At 37.6% G+C, this 20681-nt stretch overlaps 1 protein-coding gene and 1 pseudogene across 1 annotated transcript; one reads left to right on the forward strand and one right to left on the reverse strand.

Moving 5' to 3' along the window:
* Positions 1-8279: 8279 nt before the first annotated feature.
* On the forward strand, positions 8280-11619 carry LOC103748902 (annotated as a pseudogene).
* A 7708-nt stretch (positions 11620-19327) lies between these two features.
* Positions 19328-20278, reverse strand: LOC103748869 (olfactory receptor 2AG1-like). The gene has a single exon (XM_008851652.1). The coding sequence runs from the start codon at positions 20276-20278 to the stop codon at positions 19328-19330; it is 951 nt and encodes a 316-aa protein (XP_008849874.1).
* Between the last annotated feature and the right edge of the window lie 403 nt (positions 20279-20681).

The raw sequence follows: 20681 nt of genomic DNA on the forward strand, positions 1-20681 counted from the left end.
TATCCGATCTGGTTCTTGTCTCTTTAGTTGGAATATGTTAATTTGCATCTATCTCATTGATTGTTATGTGTCTTTAAATTATTGAAATATATTATTGAAATACACAAAATTTAATAAAACTAATTTATTTTTATTTAACTTTGGTAGGCCATATACATGTAGAAATATATCGATTTCTTTCAGATTATGTAGTTTAGTGGAATATAGATTTTTAAAGTATGTCCTTATGAATTTCTGAATTTCCTCGGGGTCTGTGCCATATTTCCCTTTTCATCGCTGTTTGTAAATTTCGGTCCTCTCTTTCTTTTGTGTAATTTTGCTAAAGGTTAGTCAATCTTGATTATCTTTTCCAAAGAATGAACTCTTCATTTCATTGATTCTTTGTATTATTTCCTTGTGCTTAATTCATTATTTTTTACCATTTTTATCTCTTCACATGTACTATTTTTAACTGTTCTTCATTTTCCAGTCTTCTGTTGCATTATTTATTTATTTATTTATTTATTATGTGAGATATTTCTAATTTTCTGGTACAGGCACTTAATATTATATAGTCTCCTTTTAGGACCACCTTCATTGTGTCCCATAGGTTTTGGTGTATTAAGCTTTCATTGCCACTCAATTCTAGAAACTTTTCATTCTTCTTGATTTTTCCATTTACCCAAATTTGTGTTGTGCTGTTATAATTTGTATGCTTTATCCCATTTTTAATGCTGTTGGTCTCTAGATTTAATCCTTTGTGGTCAGAGAGAACACAGTATGATATTTCACTTTTCTTAAATTTATAGAGACTTACTTCATGTTCTAATATTGGTTAATTTTGGATAAAGCTCCATGAGCTGCTGAGCAGAAAGTGTATTCTTTAGTGGCTGAGTGGTAAGTTCTGTAAATATCTGCTAGGTCTATTCGATTTATGGTGTTATTTAATTCTAGGATTTCTATATTTAGTTATGATCTGGTTGACCTGTCTATCGGTGACAGCAGAGTATTGAAGTCAACCACTTTCACTGTGTTGTAGTCGATGTGCGATTTTAGCTCTAATAATGTTTCATTTATGAAATTTGATACCTCTGTGTGTGGTGCATACATATTTAGGATTGGGTTTTCTTCCTGGTGTATTTTTCCTTTCATGAATATGAAATAACCTTCACTGTCTCTTTTGGCTAGTGTTAGTTTGAAGTATAATTTGTCATAAATTATAATAAATACATCTGCTTGAATCTTAGGTCTCTTTTCTTGGAGTAACTTTTTCTGTCCTTTTACCTTAAGATGGTGTCGATCATTGTTGGTGAGGTGGGTTTCTTGGAGGAAGTGAATAAATAGCTCCTGTCTTCTAATCAATTAGTTTGTGTTTTACTGGGGAGTTGAGAATATAATTATTGAGAGTTATTATTGACCAGTGTTTATTAATTCCTCTTATGTTTGGAGGTGTAGCATTGTTTTCTTAGACCTCTTTTGGTTGACTATTCTGGGATAATTCATTTATTTTTGTGACTTCTAGCAAGTGTTTAATCTTTTCAACTGAAGTGTTCCATGGCATATTCTCTGTAGAGCTAGCTTTATGGACATAAATACCTTAGTTCTGTTTTTATGGTGGAAAGATTTTTTTTCTCTTTCAACTACAACTGATAGGTTTGCTAGATATAGTAGTCTAGGCTGGAATTTTTGTTCTTTCATGATGTGTAGGACATTGGTCCAAGTCCTTCTGGCTTTCATAGTCTCCATTGAAAACTCAGTTGTCATTCTGATGTGTCTCCCTTGTTCTTTCTCTCTCACAGATTTCAATAGTTTTTCTTTGTTTTGTACATTAGGACTTTTGAGAACTATATGATACAGGGAGTCTTTTATCTGGTAGGCTGGAATTTTTGTTCTTTCATGATGTGTAGGACATTGGTCCAAGTCCTTCTGGCTTTCATAGTCTCCATTGAAAACTCAGTTGTCATTCTGATGTGTCTCCCTTGTTCTTTCTCTCTCACAGATTTCAATAGTTTTTCTTTGTTTTGTACATTAGGACTTTTGAGAACTATATGATACAGGGAGTCTTTTATCTGGTCCTGTCAACTTGATGTTCTGTATGCCTCTTTTGCCTTATTTCTATCTCTAGATTTGAGGAATTTTCCTCTATTATTATTATTTTGAAAATATTCTCTCTACCTTTGACCCGGGTTTCTTCTCCTTCTCCTTCTATGTTTAAGCAAAGGTTTAGACTTTTGACAGTGTTCCAGACAGGGAACATTCCTTTCCTGCTTTGTTTTAGGTTTGACATTGTCTTTCACTGATACATCCATATCCCCAAGCCTGTCTTAAAGATGTGATGTTCTCTGTTCCATTTCCTGTGCTTTCTTTGTGCTTCTTTCTTTGTTTTCATTTTTTATTGAGCTTTATAAATTTTGTATATTTTCCACTCAAATTCAGACCCCCTCCCCCATTCATGCCTTCCCCTATTCACCCACTGAACCCTATGTACTCTGCCATACATTCTGAGTCCTCTTAATTCTGGTGTTTGTATCCAAGTTTCCTTCAGGTTAAATGTATCCACTGGAGTCTAGTCAGCCCATCCAGTGATATAATCCAGTGATATAGTCATACTCTCCCTCACCCAGCAGCAATCAGTATCCAATAGTTCTCAATTTAATGCTGGCTTGCCACCTATTTTTAACCTCCCCTTTGAGCCCTTGCTTCATTGAGCTGACATGGGTCCCACACTCAATGCCACCACTGCCACAGTCTCACATGAGCAAACCTCCAGTGGCTTAGAAGCCTCCACCTCCCTGTAACCATGAACCAGCCCTGGCTCTCATAATCTTTATGACCTCTTCCACAATGGTCCCTGAGCCATGGGTTGGTGAGGTTCTGTATAGGCATCCCATCCTATACTCTATAGTCTCTTATTCTCCAAAACTTGGCCAGATGTGTGTGCATCGCACTCTGATGTACAATGCAGCCTCACTGGTGAGAGTTGAGGGGTACATTAGCCCTTTCTGTGCCTTTTTCTGCTATGTTCCATGGACCTTAGCTGTATAGATTCAACTGCAGATGTATTGCCTAGTACTGGGCATCTCCAAGATATGTGTTCTGTAAATGTTGTAAAATAGCTCAGTTGCTTGAGAGATGAGTGTTGCAGCCTTCTGGGTGTGAAAATTCTTTAATAATTGTGGAAAGCCTAGAAAAATATTTAGAATCCTTGGAAGCAAAAGGGGAATCCTGGGGGGTGACCACTTTTGGCATAATAAAAGATTGCTCTGAGGCAAAGGCAAGAGCCTCCACAAGACTAAGGAGTTATTCAAAAATTCAGTTTCAGCCTCAGAGCTTGAGAGAGAAAGAAACAGGAGATTATAGCTTACTTAAAGTTAGGGGACCAGGAGTCAAAGGACCCAGGGAAAAAGAAAAATAGTAATGAGAAAAGAAACAACCTAAAAATAAAAATAGCTAAAGCTGCCCCTCAGATTCAACCTTTAATACAAAAGGAAGGAAAAGTTAACAATACTGTAGCTAGGAAAAAATACTCCACACTGAAGGTACTGGGACTAGGAAAGACTTTCAAACAAGCAATTAAAGAGGTCCTCACCATGTGGCTCATGAGGGTATGGGACATGGGAGCAAATAATATTAGTTTAAATTCTTCAGAAGCATCACAGCTGAGTTATAAAACCACCTGTCCCTCCTTAAGACATAGGCTATTTAACCTAGGCCTTTGGCAGATCTAAATTACTCAAACCAGTGTGTAAATCATGTGTATAGAATAATAGAACAACCTACAAGAGATATAAAAAAGACAAGACAGAAAAAGTGGTCTGTTTGTGTTACTCGAAGACAAATGTGGCAAGATTTATGCTGAGCCCAAGTGCTAATACAAAATTTGTAGAGTCACATATAAGGAATCGGTGCTACAATCCACAAATGAGGGAGAACATACGTCGCTTGCTTTTCTGCATTTGTGTTACTTCACTCAGTATAACACTCTCTAGCTCCTTCCATTTACCTGCAAATTTCACAATTTCATCTTTTCTTACTGCTAAGTAGAACTCCATTGAGTAGGTGTACCACATTTTCATTAACCATTCATCAGTTGAGGGAATATTTAGGTTGTTTCCATTTCTTAACTATTGTGAATACAGCAGCAACAAACATGGATGTACATGTATCTCTACAGTATGATGAGTTCTTTGGGTATATGCCAAGGAGTGGTATCACTGGATTGTATGTTAAGTTTAATCTTCTTTGCAACTGAAGTACTCCATCAAGTATTCTTTGTAGAACTAGCTTTGTGGACATAAATTCCTTAATTCTGGTTTTATAATGGAAAGACTTTTTTTTTCCTCTTTCAACTACAACTGGTAGTTTGCTCAGTATAGTAGTCTAGGCTAGAATTTGTGCTCTTTCATGATATGTAGGACATTGATCCAAGCCCTTCTGGGTTTCATAGTATTCACTGAAAACTCAGTTGTTATTCTGATGTGTCTACCTTTATATATAATTTACTCTGTTCTCTTTTTTTGGAGTTTATTGAGCTTGCAAATGGAGCATAGGGTGGGGATTTATTTACAGGTGATTGGGTTCCCCCCATTCGCAGCTGCAATGGAAAGTCCACACTCAACTATAGATCCTATGACTTCCCAACCACTGCACAAAGTGTCAAGATAGGTACTTCATGGCACTCTTGGCTCAGAGTGGGAGAGCTCATAGGTCTTGGAACATAAGGAGATTAGTACCTCAAGCTGTTCTGAATCTCAGGCAGATCTGGGAAAATTCCATAACAACATTCAAGAGTCCTGGCTGAGGTAGAAATGTTGGATCCCAGAGAGAGGGCAGAAACAGAAATTTCCAAGGCAAGTCTGGAAAAGATCCCAGGTCTGGGGTTAAGAACAGTCGTAACAGAGCAGAGGTAGCTGGTGCAAGGAGGTATGGGAATGGGGGTACACCAAGCAGGTCTTGGAAAGGTCCCAGGAAAGTCCAAGTGTCCTGGTAGGGCTGAGTTCACAAAGTGGGTCAGGAGACATGTATCACATAATCCCCATCTCTAGGGGGTCCACAAGGGTCCTAACAGAGCAGAGATGGCCTGCACAGAAATTGTTAGGAAGCACTCCAAGGTGGTTTCTTGGAAAGTGCTCAGGAGAGTTCAAGAGTCGTGGAAGAGCTGAGAACATGGAGCTCAGGGAGGTGGAGCAAAGGAGACTTACAAAGACAGGTCTCAGAGAACTCTCTGATCTGGGAGTTCACAATGATCCTAAGAAAGCAGAAATGTCTGTCACAAGGAGGTGTGGGGAAAATCCAAGATATTTTTTGAGATTATCATGAATGGGATCATTTCCCTGGTTTGTTTCTCAATACTGATCAATATTATTTTTGTGTGTCTAATAATTCTGTATACTTCTACCTTGCTGAATGTGTTTATCAGCTCTAGGAAGTTTATTTTGGAGTCTTTAGGGTCTTCTGTTGTATAGAATCATATCATCTACAAATAAGAATATTTTGGCTCATCACTCTCCAATTTATATCTGTTACCTCCTTCAGTTATCTTATTGCTCTACCTAAAATTTCAATGAATATATTGAACAGGATTGGAGAGGCTGAATATATTTTTCATGTTCCTGTTTTTAGTGAAATTCTTTTGAGTTTTTCTACTTTTGGTATGATGTTGGCTATGGCTTAATTGTATATTACCTTTTTGAGTTGAGATATATCTCTGTGTCCCTTGATTCTCTATAACTTTTATCTTTGCGACTGAATGGATGTAGGATTTTGTCAAAACCTTTTCTGCATTTAATGAGATGATCATATGGTTTTTGTCTTTGAGTACGTTTATGTGGTGAGTTACATTTATTTATTTACATATGATGAACCATCCCTGTATTTGTGAGATAAAGCTGAACTGGTACTGGTGGACAGTCACTTATATTACTCTTGCATTTGGTTTGCAACACCTATTTTCATCAGAGAGGCTGGTCTCTAATTTTGTTGTTGTTGAATCTTTGTCTGGTTTGTGTGTGAAGGTAATACTAGGTTTATAAGAAGGATTTAGAAATGTTTCTTCCTTTTCTATTTAACAGAGCAATTTGAGGAGTATTAGTATTAATTCTTCTGTGAAGGTCTATTTGAATTCTGCACTGTATCCATCTGTTCCTAGGCTTTTTTTAGTTTGCAGTTATTGAAAAATTAGTTCTATCTCATTGATAGGTCATACCAGTCTAGAAATTCATCCATTTCATTTAGATCATTCAGTTTAGTAGAATATAGAATATGTTCTAATTATGTGTTCTTATAGTTCTTTGAATTTCCACAAGACCTGTTGTAATGCTTCCCTTTAATTTATAATTTTATTCATTTGTGCCCTCTCTTGCTTTCTTAATGTGTCTAAAAATTTGTCAATATTAATCTTTTCAAAGAACCAACTTTTCATTTCATTTTTTCTTTGTATTTCTACATTCTTATTTCTTTTGCCCAACTTTTGATTATTTTTCAATTTATTCTTCTTGGGTAGTTGTTTGTTCTTATCTTTCTAGGGTCTTCAGGTGCATCATTATTAATATGAGATCTCTCCAGTTTTTGATTGGGGGCATTTACTACTAAAACTTTTCCTCTTAGGACTCCCTTCCTGTGTCCCAAAGATTTGGGTATGTTTGGTTTTTATTTTATTTTATTCATTTCTAGAAATTTTATAACTGCCCTCTGGATTACTACTCTGGCCCAGTATTCATTCTGTAATGTGTGGCTTAGTTTTCATGATTTCACATACTTTTCCCATTTCTATTGTTGTTGGTATCCAGCTTTATTCCTTTGTGATAAAATATAATAGAGGATGTTATTTCAATTTTCAGAAGTTTGTTGAGATTTGTTTTATGTCATAAAGTGTAGTTTATTTTAGTGAAAGTTTTATGGTCTGCTGAGAAGAAAAGGCATTCTTTGGTGTTTGGGTGGAATTTTCTTTAAATATATTTTTAGGTCCATTTGATTTATTATGTAAGTCAGGATTTCACTATTAGTTGTTTTCTGAATGACCTGTCTTTTGGTGATAGAGGGGTACTGAAGTCAACTACTATCACTGTACTATAAAATTAGGTGTCCCTAAATTTGGCAAATATATATTTAGAATGGTAATATCCTCTTGATGGATATTTTCTTTAATGAGTATGAAATATCCTCCCCCATCTCTTCTCAATTCTTTTAGTTTGAGGTCTACTTTTTTAGATGCAAGAACAGTTACACTTGCTTTTTTATTAATATATATTTTATTTATTTCTATTTTATGTGTATGCATGTTTTGCCTGCATGTAGGTAAGTGTACCTGTGTCATGCAATGCCTGCAGAGGACAGAAGAAGCTGTCAGATCCCCTGGAACTGGAGTTATTGACAGTTTTTAGCTGCCATGTGGGTGCTGGGATTCCAACCTGGGTCTTCTGCAAGAACAGTCAAGTGTTCTTAACCACTGAGCCGTCTCTCCAGCCCCACACTTGCTCTTTCCTTAGTTCCAGTTTATTGGAATATTTTTCTCCATCCTTTTACACTAAGGTATGATATAGCCTTCAGGATGAGGTATGTTTCTCAGAGGGAGCAAAAAGATTGTGTTTTCTAATCCAATGTATTAGTCTGTGTGCTTTACTGGGGGTGGGGATCATTAATATTGAGAGTTATTATTGACCAGTTTACTCATTCCTGTTTTTTTCTGATGTGATGTTCTTTTTCTTAGGCCTCATTTGATTACCTGTTTATCCCTGTGCCTTCTTGAGTATGTATAACCTCTTAAGACTTAAATATTCCTTTTAGTATCTCCTGTAGAACTGGCTGAGTGGACATAAATTCCTTAAATTTGCTTTTATCGTGGAAAGCTTATTTCTCCTTTACTTAAAACTTATAGTTTTTCTGGATATAGTAGTCTTGGCTGGTATATGTGCTCTTTCATCACACGCATGATATTGGTCCAAGCCCGTTTGGCTTTCATAGTCTCTACTGAAAACTCACCTGTATATTTTAATGGGCCTATCTTTATATGGGACCTGAAATTTCTCACAGCTTCTAGTGCCTTTTCTTTGTTCTGTGATTGTGTGGTTTATTTATTGCTAAAGTTAGGTTTTTGGAGGCATCTGAACTGTTTAGGAGAAGACTAAGTCATATGTGGGACTGCTACTGAGGAATGTATGCTCTATTATTCATTTTCTATTAAAATTCTGCTACTGAGTACAGCCGTTAACACAGACACATCTGGTCAAAGGTCAGAGAATCATGGAAACAAGATCTTTGATGAGAGAGATGATTCATGATTGAGATACAGCAGAGCCTACATGGTGACTTGGACAAGTGGAATCCAGGTGACTTATCGATTGGGGAGATGTAGGACCTACCTGTAACACAGAGGAGTGATACTTCACAGGACAAGATAAAATATTTTTTGCTTTTAATTTGTCTTCAATAATTCATGACAATTCAGCTGCACACAAATATTCTAGAAGTGTAGTTTCATTTCTTCAAAAATTATTTTTTGAGACAGGGTCTCACCATATAGCCCTGGCTGGTCTAGAACTCATTTTATTCACCAGGCTGAGCTTAATTGCACAGAGTTCCACCTGCCTCTATGTCCCAGGTTCTGGGATTAAAAGCATGTGTCACTATGTCCAGTCTTTCATCATATCATCCTTGTCTTATTTTGACCATTATAAGCCAATGTCGTCTGCATACATTTATATACTGGGTAACAACGTTCAGCTCTAGGAGCAGTTAATTAATATTGAACTTCAACAACTCTAATACAATCTGACTTTTTAAAATTTATTGCCTAATACTTGGGAAACTGAACTCTCTTTTTTCAACCATTACTGCAGACAGCAGTAGCACCAAGACATGAGCAAAATCATAAGCTGTACTGGGTACAGAATCAATAAAAAGAAAGATCTAACAACTACAGATTCCACACAGAGCAGCCATCTGTGATTGGAAATAGTCTATCTTAAGAGGACCATAAATAAGAAAAGAGGCACCCACAAAAACCTGGGAGACGAGACCCACCTTGTGTCTAGGCTAGAGTTAGGCCCTGTACCAAACCTCTACAGATCTACTGAGTTACAAAGTTTTAAATTGATTGGCAATATTTCCTTTAGGATTACATGCAAATCATGGAAACCTAGGTAGAGACAGTATGTATTTATAATCTTAGAACTTGGGATGCTAAGGAAGTTGAATTCTTCATTCATAGGAGAGAGAAAAGAAACTCCAGGCCACAGAGCTCATTATTTCAGAAGAGCCTGGGGAAAACAAGACAGAAAATATACCCAAGAAGATTCATTATCTTTCCATTTCCTAAGCCAACATTTCCAGGGGATGCCATTCAGCTGGAGATAAGTCACTATAAAAAATGTGCCCAGGAGAAAGAAGAGAGAAGGTCTTGGGGTCAAAACACAAAGCAGCATGCTCCTAGAAGTAGCCCTGGCTTACTCCAGACCTGGAGACATTTAGATGGGGCACAACAGGGTCCCATGAACAGTTTTTCAAATGTCTGCTTGTTTCATGTAACTTTGACCTTTGTTGCCAGATGGCAGCACAACTGAAGAAAACTGTGTATGCAGACCCAAGAACAGTCTAAAGATTCTTCCATTTATGCAACCTGTAGAACAGCAACATTTTCTACCAATTCCTCTTAAGAAATCTTGATCCACAGGATACTATCCAAAGACTGTTAACTGCCTAACCGTGCCCACTGTCAGCTCCTGAGAACATTCATGGATGAGAGGAAAGAATTAAAAAGCCCTGACCTCTGACATGGATGGATTCCTGACATACTTCACCAATTTAGCAAAACAAACCAATTAAGTATTCTGAGGCAAACCCCATCTGCCCTCCTTGTGCTGGAATATCCTCAATATCTAAGCCTCCCAAAGGAAGCTGCAGCGGTCAGACTTCTAAACTTCTCACCTGCTGAGTTAAGGAATTTGTCTCTCTTTTAATGAAATGCATAATATCCTGTGGGCATGGTGAATCAATATACAGTCCTTAAGGACTTAAACTACAGTGTCATGTGCCTTGGGCTTCATTATCCTTTCAATCTATTTTAGATTTTTTTGAATATTAAAAGAGTAACAATTAGGAATGATAAAATGATCTGTACTATAATCTAGGTCTGAGTAGTTCCTTCATGATAGCAATCTCAATACCTATGTTCAGACCCTATAGATATTGGGTTTCTGATAATAACTTTCTAATAGATGATGAATGCCCTCAAAGGACCACCTGAACTGAGACTTGTTCCATGTACTAATTCCTTTTATCTGTTAAAGGTACTTATGGCACCTAAAGAAGGCAGTGGACAGAAATGAAGTGTTAATATTCATGTTCCATCATATGGTTACATGATTTGTAAGAGGATGCTTCCCTTTCACATCTTTAACTTCATGCTCTTAAATTGACTTCATCTGTCCAGTTTCAGGATGCACAGCAGTGCCTCCTGCCATTTTTAGACCCCTTCGGATGTTAGCTTCTGCGTGGATTTGGGAACCACATACAAATAGCATCTTTCCAGAAAAGAAGCTCTTGTCCCTCATCCCTGTGTCATTTCTATCTTTTGAAAATGTGCTGGACTTACAGGAGGGAAAGTAAACATCAAGAACAAAGGCAGTATTGTTGTAGCATTATGAGGCCTGATTGCCACAGAAAATCACTATACTTTAGTTGCTTTTAATCATTTCTCCAAGATTTTTTTTTCTGTAAAGGTAGTAATGTGTTCTTCATCTTGGAGAGGTTTGTGAATGGCAGTGGCTCTCCTGAATTGCACTGTGTCATAATTGCTGCCCTGTGCATGTTGGCATTGATCAGCAATGGACTTCTGCTCTTGGTCATCACAATGGACATCCACCTCCATGTTTCCATGTACTTCTTGCTTCAGTAGCTCTCTGTCATGGACCACCTCCTCACATCAGTCATCACTCCTAAAGCTGTCATGGATTTTCTGCTCAGATACAACACCATCTCCTTTGGGGGCTGTGCCCTTCAGATGTTCCTCGAGGTGATATTGGTTGGGCAATGCAGAGGACCTCCTCTGACCTTCGTGGCCTATGACAGTTTCATAATCTACATGATCTTCATGAGACCAAGGATCTGCTGGCTAAGGGTTCCTGTATCATGGATCCCAGCCTCTCTGAGTGCCCTAGAATATATCATATACACCATGCAATATCCCTTCTGCAAATCACAGCAGATCAGGCACCTGCTCTGTAAGAGCCCTTCAGTTCCTAAGCTGGCCTGTGCAGACATGTCCAGATACCAACTCATGGTTTATTTAATGGGCATGACCTTGCTAATTACCCGTCTTGCTGCCATACTGGCCTCCTATCCTATGTTATAATTTTGTTCACTGTGCTACATATGCCCTCAAATGAGGGCAGGAAGAAAGCACTTGACACCTGCTCTTTGCATCTAACTGTGGTTAGGATGTTCTATGGGGCTCTGACCGTCATGTACATCCTGCCTAGTTCCTACCACAGTCCAAAACAAGAAAATATTCTTTCTGTTTTCTACACAATTGTCACCCCAGCTCTGAACCCCCTCATCTACAGCTTTCAGAATAAGGAGGACCCTGGGGCTTTGAGGAGAGTCTTGGGAAAACGGTTGCTGACAACACATTCTAACTTCTAGATATTTTTAAAACCTGTTTTCTGAATTTAATTCTTTCTCAAAGTAAAAAACGTTGTTATGAAATATTTCTGGAAAAACCAAGAGAGTAAAATGTATTTTGGTAGTGTGGCTAAAACTGTCTTTGTAAATGTTCTTTGATTATTTTCATCATGAGATATTTTATTGGATAAGACACACATAGCATTAAAATCACTCATCTTAGAAGGCAGAAATAATGTAAGAGCCAGAGAAATAAGGCACCTGCATTCTAGATATGGTCTTGACAGTACTGTAGTCTACCAAGATCTGCGTAATGACAAAGCCAGTTGGCGTGCCAGCATGGATGGGGAAAATATCACCGGCTCTTACCTCAAGGTGAGGAACTACAGGTAATCACTGGATTCTGAGGAAGGGAGACTCAGTATTCTCCAGATACTAGCTCCCAGATAGGTTATCTAATCCAGTGAGCAGCCCTAAACACATGAGCACCACTAAATGAACTCAGTAGATATAACAATAATAATTTAAAAGGACAAAAAATTAAGGAGTGGGGGAATATGGGAGGAGTTGGTGGGGGACTGGGAGGGATAGAGATAATTCAAAGACAATACTCATGCATTAAATTCTCAAAAATAAAAAAAATCAAATCACTTTTTTTAACCTTTAAAAGTAATCTCCATTTTCCAATGTAGCTTGTCAATTAAGAAGGTCTAAAGAATGTTACCACTTGGGCATAACCCCTGATCTTTAGGTACATGTTAGGCTAAGAATTAAAATAGTTTCAAAGTAAGTGGCCTATATATCAATGTGGGAAGATTGTTGAGAATTACAGAAACTTTTTTCGCTTGAAATATTTGGTTCTAATGAAATTATATAAATTCAAATATAATTTTAATTTATATTATAGTACTGATAAAGTGTTTAAAACAACCAATCTTGCTAAAATGTTATATCAAAGTGATAGTCTGTCTAAAGTGCAATTAATAGAAGCTTTCATTATGTTCATTCTTCTATTTCCAGCCATCAACCTGTATAGATGACCTGACAGATGCCATTGCTTAGGTTGTGTATGTCTCTGTGTGTGTGTGTGTGTGTGTGTGTGTGTGTGTGTATCTGTGACTTTTCTTCTTTTTCTCCTTCTTATTTTGTCTTTTAAAAAATTTTCTATTGAGCTTTTGTGTTTTATAGTGATGGGCGTTTCAGAGAAATTTTATTCTTCTGTTCTGTGAATGATAAAGGCGAACAAGATTAGAACCATGCTTTTTCACTTTTTTCCTAAATATGTGTTTTCTTTTTTGTCAATGTACTTATTTTTTTAATTTTCATGTATTTCATACAATACAGCTTAATTATCTTGACCCCTCCAGTTGCATACTATAGCCTCCCCCACTTGATTTTATGCACCCTGTCATATATGTTAAGGGTTATTGAGTCAAGTTTGTGTACCCAGATGTCTCTCAGTGCAAGTTCATCCACTGGAGTCTAGTCGGCCTATCCAGAGTCACTCCCTTAAAGGTGATCAATTCTCCCTCACCCAGCAGCTGATAATAGTTCTTTGGTGAAGGTTGGAGCCTGCTGCCAACTCCCAAGTTATTTGCTGTGCTTTTGTCTGACTGAATTTGCCTGAGTCTTGTGCATGCTCTCACCATTACTGCAAGTTCATATGAGCAAGTTCCCAGAAGCCTAAAGACTCTCTTTCCTTAAGAGCATACAGAAACCTTGGCTCCACAATGGTCCCTGAGCCATAGGTGGGTGAGGTTTAATATAGATGTCCTATCTAGGGAAATGTTCACTGCATTCTCTTATTCTCTACACTTTAGCCAGTTGGGGCCTTCCATATGCAGTGGACTCTGGTGGGTGAGGAAGCTTAGCTGGTGAGAGTTGAGAGGTATATTAGCATTCTCTCTACCCATGTTCTTCTATGTTTCTTAAGCCTTAAGTGTAGAGATTCCATTGTAGATGTGTCACTTAGGACTAGGCATCTCTCAGACACTTATTCTCTGTGTGTGACCAGTTGTAGAATTCTATAATAGTCTTCATCGCCTGCAGAAAGAAGTTTCTTTGATGAGCAGTGAATGTATATTTGATCCTACCAAAAGCAATCTGTATATTCAAAGTAATGCCAACCAAAATCCCTGTGACATCTTTCACAATTAAGAGTAAAAAAATCCTAAAATTCATATGGAATCACAAAATACCACAGAGAACCAAAGCAACATTGAGCAAAAAGAGCACTGCTGGGCCGATTAGCATACCAGATCTGAAATATACATGTGTATAACATGAAACTCTGAAACTGTAAGAAGAAAACATGGGCAGTACCTTACAATATATAGGTGTAGGAAAGGACTTCTTTAATTGAACATCAGTTGCTTAGAATTAAATTGGACAATTGACAAATAGAACCTAATTAAATTAAAAATCTTCTGTACAGGAAAAAAAGACAGCCAAAGAAGTGAAGAAAAAAATCCACTAAGTGGGATAAAGTCTTCACCAGCTACACATCTGACATAGGATTAATATCCACAATATAAAGAGAACTCATAAAATAAACAAATGACCCAATAAAAATATGGACTAAGGACCTGAACACAGAATTCTCAAACAATGAAATAAAAATGGACAAAAATGCCTTAAAAGTGTTCAACATCCTTAGTAATAAGGAAAATGCAAATCAAAGCCACTTTAAGAATCCATCTTTCCCATGTCAGACTGTTTAAGGCTAAGAGAACAAAATATACCAAGTGCTGATGAAGATGTGGAGAAAGGAGAATGCTCATTCATTGTTGCTTGAATTGAAAATTCAGGCAACTACTATGGAAAACAGTGTGGAGAACCCTTATAAAACTAAAAATGAATCTACCATATGTCCAGTTATACCATTCCTTGGCATTTACACAAAGTACTCATCCTACTGTAGAGATACTTGTACATCCAGGCTGGCTTTTCATAACAGTGAAGAAATGGAAACAACCTAAATGTCCCTCAACTGAAGAACAGATCATGCAAACGTGGGACATTTACAAATGGAGTTCCACTCTGTAGTAGAGAAAGACAAAATCATGAAATTTACAGGTAATTGGATGGAACTGGAAAATGCTATATGAAGTGAAGTAACACAGACTCATTTGTGGATCTTAGCATCAAGTTGTTATATGTGAGTATATACCCTGCTGTAACTGCAGGAGCCAGGAAAATGGAAAGGAATCATGGAGTTAAAAGGAAATAAAGAGCCTGAGAGAGGGGGATAGCAGGAAACAGATGTTAGCAAGTGGAAATGGAGGTCTTTAACTGAGAAGGGAAGAGGAAGGATATACAAGGAACCATGGTGTTAAAGGGAAAGAAGGAGCTCAAATGAGGGGGAATAATAGGAGCCAGGTATTATCAAAGGGAAAATGGGGGAAAAGAGGTACTTTAACTGAGGATGGAGGAGAGAGGTTAGACACAGAGATAGAGGAAAGATAACTAAAGCTTAGCTCATGTGAAAAACCAGAGGGAACATATTAGCTCAAAAGTCTACTGAAAATACACATACAGTATCTGAGCACTAGTGCATGTGTATATCTGAAGGACGTATAACAAGAAACAGCCAGGCAGGAGAAACTTCCCCTCTAATTGTTGGTCAGGGTATTTCAAAAGACTTTCAAAATAACACAGGCTATTGACCCATCCCTTGATTACCTCCCAGAACTTGAAGGCTCCCTACTGCTGAAGACAGGACACATTTTGGACACAAGACTCGAAGCAATGGGTCTGGAACAGCCTTGGAATCCTCCTACGTGAAGACTAGATCTCATAGTTCTAGAGGCTACTATGCCAGTTTCTGTGGAAAAGAAATTCAATCAATGGTCCTAACCCCAGCTTTAATGTGTAATAACCACAACAATGACATTAAAACAAAACTATAGCATTGCAGTAGGGGCACTTTTATCTTGGAGAATCAACAGCTATCTAATTAGACTTAAAGCCCTCTCAATGTGAAGGAACTCACGCGTGGCACTGTAAATGCAGCCAAATTAAATATACATGGCTGGAAAGGTCATAGATCCTAGAGAAAACATTATCTCCATCACATCCCCAGACAAATGTCATTGCTTCCTGTATGCTAAATATGAATCCTTATATTTATAGACAACTACGTACATTTTGAAGACACTCAACCATTGCTAAGTGTTCATATGCTTTGTATGATTGTGTCAAAATAACGTGGTACCCCATATGCCTGCATAATTCTTACTATTTTATATAAATGATAATGAATTGAAGTTTGATAAATAAAGGACAACAAAACATATTTACTTACTAATTTAAATTTTTTAAAGGATTGGGTAGTTCTGTTTGTAGAAATCTAATTCTCCTTTTCTTGAACATTAAATAAAATAGCATTGTGATTATTTCATTTATTACAACAAAAGTTTTTAAATTGTGCATTGCTTTTTAAGCTATTTTTATTCACTTTTTGTATATTTTTTACTATAAATTTTGATTATAATTAGATCCCATCCCCTATCTCTACTCAACTTACTATCCCCAGCCTAATCGCATATATATACATATTTTAAAAGATGTGGTGAATTATAGGATACGTGAAGGAAATGCATGTGTTTGCTGACACATGGTCTCATATTTGTGGAGTTTCTGACCTTCTATGCTCTGCTGCTTCCTTTCTGATACCTGGCTATAAGATTCCATAGGATAATTTCCTTTTCAGATTTTATGAACTTGAAACCTAGTGAGTGTCAATAGTCTGTGCTGTCCTCCCCCTTCCCTCCCTCCTTCTTCTCTCCTTTATCCCCGATGCTCCTTTTCTTCTCTTTTGTCCCTTTCTTTCACTTTTGTCATTGACTTTGCCCCAGTGTTGACCAAAATGAATTGCTCTGAGATTTCTGTTACTGTTTTCTGTAATTGTTAAATTGTTAAACTGTTACTGGTAAACTGTTAAATTGAAAACAATATAGTGAGGACTATTTTCAAAATCTATGAGATGCAAGAAAAGAATAAAAAATTAATGTCATTTGGAAGAATTTACAACAAAATTTTCTCTCTCTACATCTATTCTACTGTACCATAATGACTATAATAATTCCTTTCTAAAATCACAATAAAATGATATCAATTTTATGAGGATTCTACCATCCGTTTATATAATACCGATTGTGGCTTATGCAATTTTAACCAGGTTGTTCTTTGAACACCTAATATTTATTTTCTGTTTCAATCAGCTAAAAACATCATGAGATATACTTATCATGTTTATGAAGGAAACCAGCAAACAGAGGTATAATGATATTTGACCCCAGTCCAAAGATGCACAAATGGTTAAAAGAGAAGAATTCAAAGTCAGCGACCCTGGTCCCTTCCTTGTTTTTAATTCTAAAATTCAAAAATATCTCTTTATGACAATGAGCAAGGCTCTCTTTTTTTTTTTTAATTTTATGTGTATGAGTGTTACGCCTCCATGTGTGCAAGTTCACCCATGTTGTGCAGTGCCAGTGGACGACAGAAGAGGGCAGCAGATTCTCTGGAACTAGCACTATGGTCCAGTGCTAGCCGCCATGTGTGTGCTGAAATTTGAATCCCAGTCTTCTGCAAGAACAGCCAGTGCTCTTAACTGCTGAGTCATCTCTCCAGCGTCACTTAAAAAAATACGTTATTTTTATTTTATGTGTATGAGTGTATTGGCTGCTTGTATGTGAGTGTACCTCTTGTGCAGTGCCCTCCGCGATCACGAAAGGGCGTCGAATCCCCTGGAACTAGAGTTAGGGACAGTTGTTAGCTGCCATGTGGGTGTTGGAAATTGAACCTGGGTCTTCTGCAACAGCAGCCAGTGCTCTTAATCACTGAGCCATCTCTCCAACCCCAAGGTTCACTAACTTTGAAGTGGCAAAACAGCTTAGTTATGATTTAATATAAACACGGTAAAATATACGTGTGAATTAAAAATAAAAGGAAAAATATAGGTGATTTTTTTTCTTTATTAATTGTGGATTTTTTCTCACTGTTTTTTATGAGAAACTTTAGTTTTAGCTGTCATATTACATTTAGCTTGACAGATTAAGGAGTTTAAAATTACTTCAGTAAAGATACAAGGAACTTCATCAACAGTAATAATGTCTATACAAGCCAGAGTATTCTCAAGTTCATACATACAAGAATTAAAGTTCTCATCTTTGCTTTAAATCTCTTCATGTCTATAAATGATATAATAAAATGAAGTCCACATAGGTCTTTTCCTATGAAAAGAACAGGCACACATACACCTACATCAAGAATGCAAACTCCTTGTGACTGTTTTTATTTTTCAAGGCACATCTGTGTTTTAGAAAAGCTACATTTTAAAAACGAGGGGCTGGAGAGATGGCTCAGTGGTTAAGAACACTGGCTGTTCTTACAGAAGACCCAGTTTCGAATCTCAGCACCCACATGGCAGCTAACAACTGTCCGTAACTCCAGTTCCAGGGGATTCGACAGCCTCTTCTGTCTTTCATGGGCATTGCACAACATGGGTGCGCTTACCTACATGCAGGCAATACACACATGCACATAAAATAAAAATAATAAATTAAATTAAATTAAATTTTAAAATGATACAAATGATATACACAACATGTCTTTTTCTCACTATTGGGGTATTTTAAATCTTCTATTTAAAGCTGGATACTTTCAATTCTATCTTCTTCATTTGTTTTTCTAATTATAATTTTATGAAAAGCTAGGCTCCAGTTTTTGATGCTTTCTGCTATGTCAATATAAACATCTCCTTTGAGAAATCAAGGTGACCATTGTCTTTGGCCAGAAATGTAAATTTAATTGCACATCTATTTTTTGTCCCATTAATTGCTTTTCTTTGTATTTTAATTCACTTCATTACAGACTATTGTTATTGTTCTATTTTACTGCTGGTGTTAAGCTTTCTCATCAGTTATCATGGGTATGAATATTCGAATAGGGACACATAGCACATAGTGCTCAGTACAACGAGAGGTTTCAGGCAGTTCTGCCTGAAGCATATCCACCTAGGATAAAGTATACTACTGCTCAAATTTGTGCTGATAATGAGACAGGTAATAAATTGTTAAGATGAATCATTATGACTCTACACCCAACAACTTTCCTTTTCAGTGTGTTTCCTAAAGATTCCTCCTGTCCTATAGACCATCAGGTTTTGAGATTGTTGCGTTCAAAATTAAAATTACAATCATTCCCACGGGATCATTGCCTATAGCAGGTATGTCTTTTTCCCCTCACTGTATTTTCAGATCCACCAGGGTTTAACAATGAACTTATTTATTTGTGCAGCAAATATTTGTTGAGCTCTGCAAGAACTTTGGAGACAAAATATCATATATGGATCGTTCTCTTTATTAAGAATTAGAAATCAAGTTCAAAGTGATGCTCAGAGGCTCCTGGAGAGTACTCCGGCCAAAACTAACGCTGTTTCTCACTGCTACATGAGATTGAAATGGAAAGTGAATCCCCAACAATGTCTACTTAATAATGTGTCGGGATGATGCCAGATGACAGAGTGAGCCTAAGGCAACCATTCAAAGCTTTCTCTTCTCTGAGCCTCTTTTTGATGTAGGGTTCCTAAGACTGGGTGTTCAGGTGCCAGGCCAGGTGAGTTCAGCCTAAGTTCTCTATTCATATCAGATACGTAGAAGAAAATCTACCTTAAAGGCACTTGAGGATACATATTTAACTCAGTAGACCTTAATACCGTGTTCCCTCCCTAAAGGTTGGGCTGTACTGGAAGAATATATCTGCCCAGTACCCTTCTCAAAGCCCCAGTGACCTCCTTGTTCCTCAGGCTATAGATAAGGGGATTCAGAGCTGGGGTGACAATTGTATAGAACACAGAGATGATATTGTCTTGCCTAGGACTATGGAAGGTACTGGGCAGAACATACATGAAGGTGGCAGCCCCATAGAACATGCCAACCACAGTCAGGTGGGAAGAGCAGGTGACAAGGGCTTTCTTCCTGCCCTCATTTGAGGGCATGTGGAGCACAGTGAACAGAATTACTGTATAGGAGGCCAGGATGGCAGCAAGCGGGGGAATTAGGAAGGTCACACCCATGGCGTAAACCATGAGTTCATATCTAGAGGCATCTTCACAGGCCAGTTTCAGCAAGGGAGGGACCTCACAGAGAAGGTGTCGAATCTCCCGGGATTTGCAGAAAGAATACTGCATGGTATAGGTGGTATATCCTAGGGCACTCAGAGATGCCAGGATCCATGATATGGCCACCATGAGCCAGCAGATGCTTGGCCTCATGAAGATCATGTAGCTCAGAGGATGACAAATGGCCACATACCTGTCATAGGCCATGAAGGCCAGAAGGAGGTCCTCAGCACCACCCAATGTCAGTGCCAGGAACATCTGAAATGTACAGCCCCCAAACGAAATGGTGTTGTCTCCCAGCAGAAAATCCATAACAGCCTTGGGAGTGACAACCGATGTGAAGAGCAGATCCATGAGAGAGAGTTGCCCAAGCAAGTGGTACATGGGCACTTGGAGCCGGGCATCCATTGTGATGACCAGGAGCAGTAATCCATTGCTGGTCAGTGCCAAGAAGTACAGCGTTGTGAATATAGCACAGAGCACTTCAGGAAAGCCACTGCCATCCAGGATCCCTACCAAGCTGAAGCCACTTCCCAAAGTGGAATTCCAGAGCTCCATACTGTGAGGTCTTCTTAGTTGCCTAGAAACAGATGGTTCTCAATGGAAGTGTTTCTAAGAGAGTACAGCCCCTTTGTGTTGCCCAGGTGATGGTGGAGTGGCCAATAGGAAAGTCATATATTTTCCTTTTCTGTGTTCTCTTAATTCTGAATATCAAATTTTTTTATTTAATTTAAATACACCATCAACTAGGTATATGGAGAACTTAAAATTACTGAGAATTTCTTTGCATAAGGTATTCAGTAAAATACACATAAGTAAATATCTGTATGGATAGATGTAAGCATGCATGTGTTTGTATTCCCAAGTACACTAGGCATTGGTTTATATTTAGCTTCTGGTTAAAATCTATTTATTATAGTTCTGAATCTTAAGTTGAATTTATAAAGAAACTTTTATCCCT

The sequence above is a fragment of the Nannospalax galili genome, unplaced genomic scaffold (assembly GCF_000622305.1).
Source record: "Nannospalax galili isolate Female #2095 unplaced genomic scaffold, S.galili_v1.0 scaffold426, whole genome shotgun sequence".
Taxonomy (NCBI): Eukaryota; Metazoa; Chordata; class Mammalia; order Rodentia; family Spalacidae; genus Nannospalax; species Nannospalax galili.